The 10,417-nt window shown below is 53.7% G+C and overlaps 2 protein-coding genes across 2 annotated transcripts in view; one reads left to right on the top strand and one right to left on the bottom strand.

The window, feature by feature from the left end:
* The window catches only part of LOC125521439 (uncharacterized), a 19,520-nt gene continuing 9,103 nt past the window's right edge, over positions 1-10,417 (bottom strand). The window contains exon 3 of the mRNA XM_048686492.2: positions 1-1,627. Within this exon, the coding sequence (XP_048542449.1) occupies positions 859-1,627 (769 nt within the window). The 3' untranslated portion in view covers positions 1-858. The remainder of the gene's footprint in view (positions 1,628-10,417) is intronic.
* LOC147960784 (uncharacterized) lies at positions 1,958-3,776 on the top strand. The gene is made up of 2 exons (XM_087537506.1): positions 1,958-1,996; positions 2,252-3,776. Exons 1-2 carry the CDS (start codon positions 1,958-1,960, stop codon positions 3,680-3,682), a joined length of 1,470 nt encoding a protein of 489 aa, XP_087393632.1. The 3' UTR covers positions 3,683-3,776.

Here is a 10,417-nt window from a genome sequence, read left to right as displayed (position 1 = left end):
CTGAAGTGCTGGTGAAGCAAAGGCGGGGAGAAACAGAGAGAGGGATGCAGAGCCACAGAGAGAGAGAGAGAGGGGAAGAAACTAGGGGCACAGTACTAGAGCACTCAAAGGGAGAATCACGAAATTCTCTCTCTAGGGATGAGGAACCACGAAGGAACCTGATGAGGCACAAACTAGCGAGATGCTAATTCGCGCGTGTAGATGGCCTGATCTTTCACGGCGATGTTTGATGAGCAGTCCGTCTCCCTGTTCCTCCTTGCAACCTCCAAGAATAATTTTCACCCGTGTACAAAAATACACGAACAAAAATAATGATCCCCTCGGATCAACACGTAGGCGTCGATATTGATGATCAACCCTCCGTCGCTAGGAAATTTCCACGATGGGAAAATCTCAGATGATATACAAGATATAGCCGCCCAAAACCTGGACGTTTTACTGTGTTATTCCTGTCTCACAAATAAACTCCCAAAAACTCAAATCTCTCCCTGGCCGAAGCCATGCCTTTTAACATCAAACAGACCTCGCCTAAACCAAGTCTCACGTGATTCCCAAGTAAACTAGGGATAAGGAAATATTTAGAATGGAAAGAATCCTAACAAGCCAAACAACGTGAACCTACCTATAATATTATAATAACTTAATTAACTGTGCACGCATGTGAATCAGCATGTCACGTACATACGCGCCGTCGAGAAAGCCAACTTGGAGGCGTACGGAAATTGGGCTCGACCAAAGGTAGTGTTGGCTCCTTATTAATCTCCGATATTTTTCTGTAATGCGGCCGAATAGAATGATACAATTTCCTTTGAATTTTGTTCTGGAAACTACCTTGATCTCTTGACTTGTTGGGCCATGTTAATCCTCCCCAGCGTCCCATTTTTTATAGTCCAAATCTGGTTGTATTATGTGTGCAGGACCGTGCAGAACATCTCTTGAATCTAATGCATGCACCGCGTCATTGGTCTTTGGTCTGTTAATTATAGAATTAACTCTCGGTCCACACAACTGACGCAAGTTACCATCCTTTCCTTGATGAAATATGGATGCATGCACTTCATTATTTGCTGTAACTTTTTCATGGCTTAATTCTGTAACTAGCTCAGCTTGAATAGTATCATCAGTCACTGGTACCATGGCCGTATCAGAACCTACTTCTCTCGCCCTTCTCTCTCTCTGAAACACAGACTTTCTCGAAAAGGGAGGGTGGGGACAAAAGGAGGACAATGCGAGTATGTATGCATGAAGCCTACACAAGAACAGATTAAAAATAGGTTCAGGGGAGTATGTATGTATGTATGTATAATTGCAAGATGCACACAACCATCCATTGTTGCGAAGTACTGGCTTAAGCTTAATAATGGGCCAGGAGTTGTTAGCAAACTGAGATTTCAATGAGCTGCATTTGTCTATGGCGAATGAGAAGAGCAGATCAGCAGAATACAAACAGTCGAGGCAGAATGATATGTTAGAGCCGTCAACTGGTGCACAATGCGTGGCATCCATGACCACCAGAATCACTAACTTGAGAGTCCTCCCAAGCAACAGTATCCAGTTTATGCTTAGCAGGGTTGAAAGGGCGATCGCATGAAGCTTGAAGCCAATCCCAACATGGAATACTGCTGCCCTGCAAAACGAGGTTCATTAGCTTGCACAACATTGCAGAGTTGTGTGCCACTAGATTGCGGACGCCCAAACCGCCACTCTCATTGGGTAAGATCATATAATCGCATGCCACAAGGCAATGACTCCCATTAGAATTTTTCCAGAGGACCGACCGACACAGCTTGTCAATTTTTTCGACACTCTCTTCAGACAGCATCATGCAGGATATGAAATATTCAGCGATCGCTGGTAAAACGGCATCAACCATCTGTAGCCGGCCACCACATGAGAGAAGGTTCGTCATCCATCCTGGTAATACCCTGTCAATATTTTGGATGATGGGTCGGAGCAAATGTTGTGGAATTTTGTTAGTGGAGATCGGAACTCCGAGGTAGGTGCATGGCAGAGAGCTTATAGGGCAACCCAAAATGTCCACGATCTCATCCGCCGTCATGTTTTCAATATTTGATTGAAACGAGCATGCTTTGTGACAATTAATTTCCAGTTCCGAGAAGTCCGGGAAGCCTGTTATTAAGATGTGCTTGATCATATGTGCTTGGTCAGTGGTGCCATGATGAAGTAGCAGCGTGCCATCTGCACATTTCAGCACCGGGAACGGGCCGTGTCTTTCCAACTGGTGGATTAGCTAGCCATTGTTGAACTCTCTGGCACACATACACTGCAAGACATCGGCAGCCAAAATGAAAAGACATGGGGAAAGAGAATCAACCTGCCGAACTCCCAACTCAAAAGAAATGGCTACTCCCCGCCGGACCGCCGCGTCCCCCCACCGCCGGGCGTGCGCCGCTATGATCTGCTGATACACGTAGACCGAGTTGAAGACTGGACCCCGCTCTCGCCTCGCTCTTCGCACTCGGGCCAGAGCGGGATCCCCTCCTCCGATGACGACGACAACCGCCCCTACCCCCGCGTCGTCGAGCCCGGCTCCTCGACGGGTGGTGTCGAAGATGGCCAGGCGCAAGCTCGCCGCCCAGAGGCTTGGCTGGCCACCGCTGCTTGCCGGTTGGCTCCTCGGCCGATCCGGCGCAACCACGACGACGATGACTCCGGCGAGCAGCGGCGCTCGTGGCGTGACATGCTCCTGGGCACCTCTTGCCATGCCAGGGGAAAATCCACTGACGTCATCGAGGCGGCACCAAGGCGGCGCAGCAGGACTCCGGCGGGCAGGAGGCACGGCGATCAGGAGCGGGGACACGCCAAAAGCAAGGCGGCGACTGTGGCGATGCCGCTTCGGGCCACCCTGCCGCTTCCCCTCCTCCAGAAGCCGGTGGCCACGCGCGGAGAAGCCCTGGAGACGGACCCCGTGGCCGCCTTCTTTTCCTTCCCTGGTGGTCGCGCTCTCCCCCCCCCCCCCCCCCCGCCGCGCACAGATGTCATGCAGCTTGAGATCGGGAACGCCATGATCGACGCCCTCAACTCCCCGCTGGCCTTTGAAGATGGTGGACACTCACCCCCGCATGCTCGCACGCGCTCTGGTGTGATGGAGGAGTTCCACGAAGACGACGACATCCTTCCGTGCATCGCCGACCTTTCGGTCCCGCTATCCAGCCCCTGTGTCTGCTCGCCGGCAGCGGCCGCGGTGGGATTCCACGTTGAAGCGATCACCCACAGGGTCGACAGCCTGCAGCTTGGAGGAGCGCCTGCCCACGGCCCTCCGGGGCCAACGGACGGCGACAACTGTGGTGCGCTGGAGCTCTTCGCTCCGGTGCCCCAGGCAGTGCTGCCCAGCCCTCCGGTGCGGCCACGGCCCTCTGCTCCACCCAAGGTGCGGGCCACCTCGGTCCCAACATGCCGCAGTGCTAGGCAGGCAGCAGCGGCCTCCCCCGTCCCGGTGGCGCAGAGGGCGGCGATGCGCCTCGTCCAGGAGCTTGGCGGGCTTGGGCCTAAAGACAAGATGACACCAAAGGCTGCTGCTGATCTCCTCAGGCGTTTCCAGGAGCCCCTCTCTATAAAAGACATCGCTGCCATTGCCAAGCTCACAGGCCTGGACTGCGAAGCTCTGAAGATTGCTGCGGGCATGGCTGGAGGGAGCGACGAGGATGCATCAGTGCTGTGATCATGCTAGTTCTTCATCGTAGTCTTCGTCGACGGCTGGTCTTAAACCAGTTTGAGTTAGGTTTTATTCCAATGTGTCGTGCCCAGTGTAAGGTAGTAGTTAGGCGACGCCGGAGTTTGGGGTCTATTGGTGGCTGGTGTCGTTCCCAGCAGGATTGTAAGGCTTGTGTGCTCGTTTTTACCTTCAGTAGCTATGTTAGTCGACGAAGAGAAATCCCCTGTCCCCATGATTGATACGAACTTCAGAATCATGTCCTGGAACGTGCGGGGCCTAAACTCCCCTGCAAAGCGTTCGGCCGTCAGTGAAGTGGCTCACGCTAACAAAATCACGATCCTAAATCTACAGGAAACAAAGATCGAATCCTGGTCTTCACAACTAGCAGTAGAAGTAGGGGGGCCTTCACTTCAGGGCTGTGTGGTGCTGCCCGCGACAGGCACTAGAGGCGGTGCCGCAAATTTTTGGGATAAGCAGGTGGTTGACATAGTCTCGCACATGATCGCTATTTTCTCCATCACGGTTAGGGTCCAGTTCGTCGGCAGCTACGATTTCTTTTGGATGACAACCGTCTACGGGCCGACAGAGGACGATCAGAAAGAAAACTTCCTTTCTGAACTTGCCAGCGCGGCCCCTCCCCCGTCTGAACCTTGGATGCTTAATGGCGACTTCAACATGATTTACCAGGCCAGCGACAAAAGCAATGGACTGATCAATAGAAGGATGATGGGCCGTTTTCGCCGGGCAATCGACTATGCAGGGGTCAGAGAAGTCAAGTGCAAGAACAGGCGATTCACTTGGAGTAATGAGCGAGACGAGCCTACTTTATGCAGCATTGACAAGGTATTTTGCAACTTGGCATGGGAAGACATGTTCCCCGACGTGTTGCTTACAACGGCTTCCACGTCCTTCTCCGATCACTGCCCCCTGCTGTTAGCCAACGGTGCGCCGCCAGTTAGGAAAGCAAGGTTCAGGTTTGAAAGCTTTTGGCCGCAATTCCCACACTTCCATGAGACAGTGCAGCACGCCTGGGATTGGCCAGTCAACCACGACTGCCCGTTCATACGCATCGGCAGGAAACTACAGAGGACAGGGGCTGACCTGAAAATCTGGAGCAGATCGCTCTTTGGAGGCGCCAAGATGCAGTTCCACATCGCAAACACGGTGATATTACAGTTGGACCTGGCGCAAGAGACCAGACATCTGACGGAGCCGGAGCGTGTGCTACGCAAACAACTTAAACTCAAGGTGATTGGACTGGCCGCAATCGAGAGAGCCAGAAAGCGACAAGCATCCAGGATCATGTGGCTCAGGGCTGGCGACGCAAACTCAAAGTTTTTCCACGCAAAAATCAGAGCAAGAAGGAGGAAGAACTACATTCATTCGATCAGGGTGGGCAACACTGTCATTACTGAACAACAGGAGAAGGCATCGGCCTCGCGTGATCACTTTATAGAGATTTTGGGAAGGAGCCGGCAGCGCAACTGCACCCTAAACTGGGACGAACTGCACTTGTCGGTAGTCGACATGACGGGCCTCGATCTACCTTTCACCAAACATGAGGTATGGGCGGCAATTCAGGCCTCACCGGCGGAAAAAGCGCCTGGACCGGACGGCTTCACCGAGCGTTTCTTCAGGGCTTGTTGGAACACCATCAAGCATGACATTATGGCAGTTTTCTAGAAATTCTATGATCTAGCAGGAGCAAACTTCGACGATCTAAACAGAGCGCTCATTGTTGGGGATACACATAATAGGTAGGCCCACGAATGGTCGAAATATCATAAAGCATGGGGTCCACACAACATGTGGGTCCAGATAAATTTTATACAGGCATACTATCCACTCGGACAAGCAGCATACTATCCACTCGACCAAGCAGCATACCATCCACTCGACCGTACGACTCACTCGGATATACGAAGACCAGCAGACAGCAAAGCAGTCGGCATCATTCTCATAGTGAGGGCTTGGTAGTGGGCTGGTATTATGGCATTCATGCCCCACTTTGTAACATAGGAGGTGAGGGGTGGCGCACTCTATATAAGCCACCCCCACCACTAGACGAGGGGGCTCTCTTTTTCCATCTCTCTCTCTCTTTTTCACCATTAGTCTCAGGACTACGGGGATCCGTTCCTCTCTCATTGTAATCTCCGGATACATACTAAGATAAAACAAAGCCTCTCCGGAGCACGAGACGTAGGGTTGTTATCTCCACCGTGGGAGGCCCGAACTCGCTAAAACCACCGTGTCACCCATATGCATCTCGATAGATCATGCTCCTTTATCCTACCCCTCTCTTATTGTCGGAATCGTTACCACGACAGTTGGCGCCCACCGTGGGGCATGGCGTCTATCGAGCCATGGTGCAAATGGTTTTTTCCATTTATTTTCGGCAACAGCTGAACGATTGGCTTGCTGGAATTCTGGGCATCGCGCCATTAGTACAAACACAAGGTTCAGGGAAGTATCTATTTGATCTAGTCTTTCTTTGAATTAATTATCTAACAATGGGTTGATCTTTTTTCCTGTAGACATCACCAAAGCGTGATCAATCATTAAACAAAAAAGAAGGAGAGATAATTCATCCTTATTCAGCGCCGCAAGGCTCCTCCGCCCGTTCGCTTGCCCGACGACGGTTTCCATGCTGTGGAGGCGCCCGCCTCGCCGGCAGCGCAAGGCTCCTCTGCCCGGTCGACTGCCCGCCGGCGGCCTCCATGTCACGGGGCTTCCCCAGCCGATCACCAGCTTGACGGCGGCGTCCGCGCCGTGCAGGCATAGGCTCGACCGGCGACGCGAGACTCCTCCCTTTCCGCTCCGCAGAGGCACGAACCTGGCCGGCAGCGCGGAGCTTCTCCGCCCGATCAACTTCCCGCCGACGGCCTCCACGCCACCGGGCATCCCCAGCCGATCACCTGCTCAACGACGGTGTCCGCACTGTGGAGGCATACGACCGACCGGGGACGGGAGATTCCTCCCTTGCCGCTCGGCAAAGAGACACGAACCTGCCCGGCAGCGCGAAGCTCCTCCGACCGGGCGCCTGCCGGCCTGCCCACTGGCGGCCTCCACGACACGGGGATCCTACGCCCGGGCTGCCTGTGGGAAAAGGAAACACCCATAGCATGCAATGCTTCAATTTCGGACGCCATTTGCATGCAGATTCTGGACTTAGGGCAATGCCTTCAATGCGTTGGACATGGGGACAACTCCTTCAATGCACGAACGGTAACGCCTTTGGCTTAATTAGCGCTAATTAATGCCTCTTACATGCAGATTCTGCGTACTCCTACGTGGTCAGGACGTGGGCTGTTTCTTCCATCAATTAACTGCATGCAGGGATATTTGAAAATGGAAGGAATCTTCAACGCCGGATTAATTGGCTGCCTCATTAATCAGCCATTCAAACAAGGTGCGTTGATTAATTCTTTTCCGCAGCCACCTGCACCAGCCTCCAGCGCACACGCAGCTTACGTTGACTTCAAGCTGGCCCACCCGGTCCGCTACTCCGAGTGGGTACTTTGATACGCTCGGACAAGTGCACGTCTACACTCGACATATGTAACACTCGGGCACGCATCGTTTTTTTGGAGACGTTCAGGCGACTAACGTGCAGGCACTTGATCATTCGTGTATTCTCACTCGGTCGGACACCTCCTCGACGACATGCCCAACTCGACCGTCTCACGCGGTGCCATTTGGTTGGACGCGTCCTCGACACTCGGTTACCCACGCGTCATCACTTCGCAGGACGCGTCTATTTTGCCCGGACGCGTCTACTCACTCGGACGCTCCGCGTGTCGCTACTCCACGGGAGTAGCGTCTACATCACACGGACACCCCGCGCATCGCCGCTGCACGGCATGCGTCTACTTCAGTCGGACGCCCGCGCATCCTCATTTCGCGGGACGCGTCTATTTGAACCACCGTCCCGCGCGTCGCCATAGGTTGGTCATCTCATAACCACTCAGCCGCCCCACGCGTCGCCACTAGGTTGGTCACCTCATAACCACACGGCCGCCCCGCGCATCGCCACCCGGTTGGTCACCTCATCACCACTCGGCCGCCCCGCGCGTCGCCATCGGTTGGTCACCTCATCATCACTCGGCCGCCCCGCGCGTCGCCGTCGGTTGGTCACCTCATCACCACTCGGCCGCCCCGCGCGTCGCCGTCGGTTGGTCACCTCATCACCACTCGGCCGCCCCGCGCGTCGCCATCGGTTGGTCACCTCATAACCACTCGGCCGCCCCGCGTGTCGCCACTAGGTTGGTCACCTCATAACCACTCGGCCGCCCCGCGCGTCGCCATAGGTTGGTCACCTCATAACCACTCGGCCGCCCCGCGCGTCGCCATCGGTTGGTCACCTCATCACCACTCGGCCGCCCAGCGCGTCGCCGTCGGTTGGTCACCTCATCACCACTCGGCCGCCCCGCGCGTCGCCGTCGGTTGGTCACCTCATCACCACTCGGCCGCCCCGCGCGTCGCCGTTGGTTGGTCACCTCATCACCACTCGGCCGCCCCCCGCGTCGCCATCGGTTGGTCACCTCATCACCACTCGGCCGCCCCCCGCGTCGCCATCGGTTGGTCACCTCATCACCACACAGATTTTAACAGTTTTTTCTGAAATAATTGTTGTTGCTTATACTTGTAAGCAAAATCCCCCAGTAGGTGACTTAGCTGCGAATCCGTTTCGCCTAAGTTTGAAAAATCCTACCGAGTGGAGAGCAGTCCTTCCACTCGGGGGCTTAGCTGCAGTCCAATACTCGCCTAAGTTCTCTCACTTGAGGGCTTAGCTGCAGTCAGACACTCGCCTAAGTTTAAAAAAATCCTATCGATTGGAGAGCAGTCCTCCCACTTGGGGGCTTAACTGCAATCGAGTACTCGCCTAAGTTCTCTCTCTTGAGGGCTTAGCTGCAGTCAGGCACTCGCCTAAGTTTGAAAAAATCCTACCGAGTGGAGAGCAGTCCTCCCACTCGGGGGCTTAGCTGCAGTTCAGTACTCGCCTAAGTTCTCTCTCTTGAGGGCTTAGCTGCAGTCAGGCACTCGCCTAAGTTTGAAAAAATCCTACCGAGTGGAGAGCAGTCCTCCCACTTGGGGGCTTAGCTGCAGTCCAGTACTCGCCTAAATTCTCTCTCTTGAGGGCTTAGCTGCAGTCAGGCACTCGCCTAAGTTTGAAAAAATCCTACCGAGTGGAGAGCAGTCCTCCCACTCGGGGGCTTAGCTGCAGTTCAGTACTCGCCTAAGTTCTCTCTCTTGAGGGCTTAGCTGCAGTCAGGCACTCGCCTAAGTTTGAAAAAATCCTACCGAGTGGAGAGCAGTCCTCCCACTTGGGGGCTTAGCTGCAGTCCAGTACTCGCCTAAATTCTCTCTCTTGAGGGCTTAGCTGCAGTCAGGCACTCGCCTAAGTTTGAAAAAATCCTATCGAGTGGAGAGCAGTCCTCCCACTCGGGGGCTTAGCTGCAGTCCAGTACTCGCCTAAGTTCTCTCTCTTGAGGACTTAGCTGCAGTGAGGCACTCGTCTAAGTTTGAAAAAATCCTACCGAGAGGAAAGTAGCCCTCCCACTCGGGGACTTAGCTGCAGTCCAGCACTCGCCTAAGTTTGAAACACATCCTGCTTTGCAGCAACAAGGGGCAGGTCGACTACCGCCTCCTCTTTGGAGAGCTTCGCCACAAATACAACACGCACTTCATCCTGTTTTGCAGTAACAAGGGGCAGGTCGACTGTCGCCTCCTCATTGAGGAGCTTCGTCACAAATACAACGTACGATCCATCGCTGACCCGCAAAGACGACGATGTGCAGGTCGACTGCTACCGTCTCCTTCTGAAATAATTGTTGTTGCTTATACTTGTAAGCAAAATCCCCCAGTGGGTGACTTAGCTACGAATCTGTTTCGCCTAAGTTCAAGAAATTCTACCGAGTGATGAGTCAGCCTCTCACTCGGGGGCTTAGCTGCGAATCTGTTTCGCCTAAGTTCGAAAAATCCTACCGAGTGATGAGCCAGCCTCTCACTCGGGGGCTTAGCTGCGAATCTGTTTCGCCTAAGTTCGAAAAATCCTACCGAGCGATGAGCCAGCCTCTCACTCGGGGGCTTAGCTGCAGTCCAGTACTCTCCTAAGTTTGAAAAAATCCTACCGAGTGAAGAGCAAACCTCCCACTCGGGGGCTTAGCTGCAGTCCAGTACTCGCCTAAGTTTGAAAAAAATCCTACCGAGTGGAGAGCAAACCTCCCACTCGGGGGCTTAGCTGCAGTCCGGTACTCGCCTAAGTTTGAAAAAAAATCCTACCGAGTGAAGAGCAAACCTCCCACTCGGAGGCTTAGCTGTAGTCCAAGGACTCGCCTAAGTAACCAAAATCTGACTGAGACAAGAGCAAACCTCTAACTCAAGGAGCTGCATCACAAGTATAATGTGTGCTCCATCCCTATCCGCAAAGACACCGAGATGAAGGTCGACTGTCACCATCGCCTCGTCACCACTCGGCCACTCACGCGCCTTCAGACAGCTAAGCCATTTTACATTCTGTTATTTCCGTCCTCCCGAGTGTCCCATAATTCACACATCACGTTCACTCGGAGGCCACGCCACCGAGTGTACCTCTACGCTCGGCTGCTTATTTTCTCATACTTGCTTAGTACTGGTTATGTGACTCCCGAGTCCAACTTCCATTTTTTTCGCATACATCATTCATGAACACCATGTGTCGTTCTTCATTTCGAGTTTGCATCGGTCCTCCGGGGCTGCAAC

This window comes from Triticum urartu, chromosome 7A, assembly GCF_056163025.1.
Source record: "Triticum urartu cultivar PI428250 chromosome 7A, HENAU_Tu73, whole genome shotgun sequence".
NCBI lineage: Eukaryota > Viridiplantae > Streptophyta > Magnoliopsida > Poales > Poaceae > Triticum > Triticum urartu.
The sequence above is the reverse complement of the archived record's forward strand: the minus strand, read 5'-3'. Positions and strand labels throughout refer to the sequence as shown.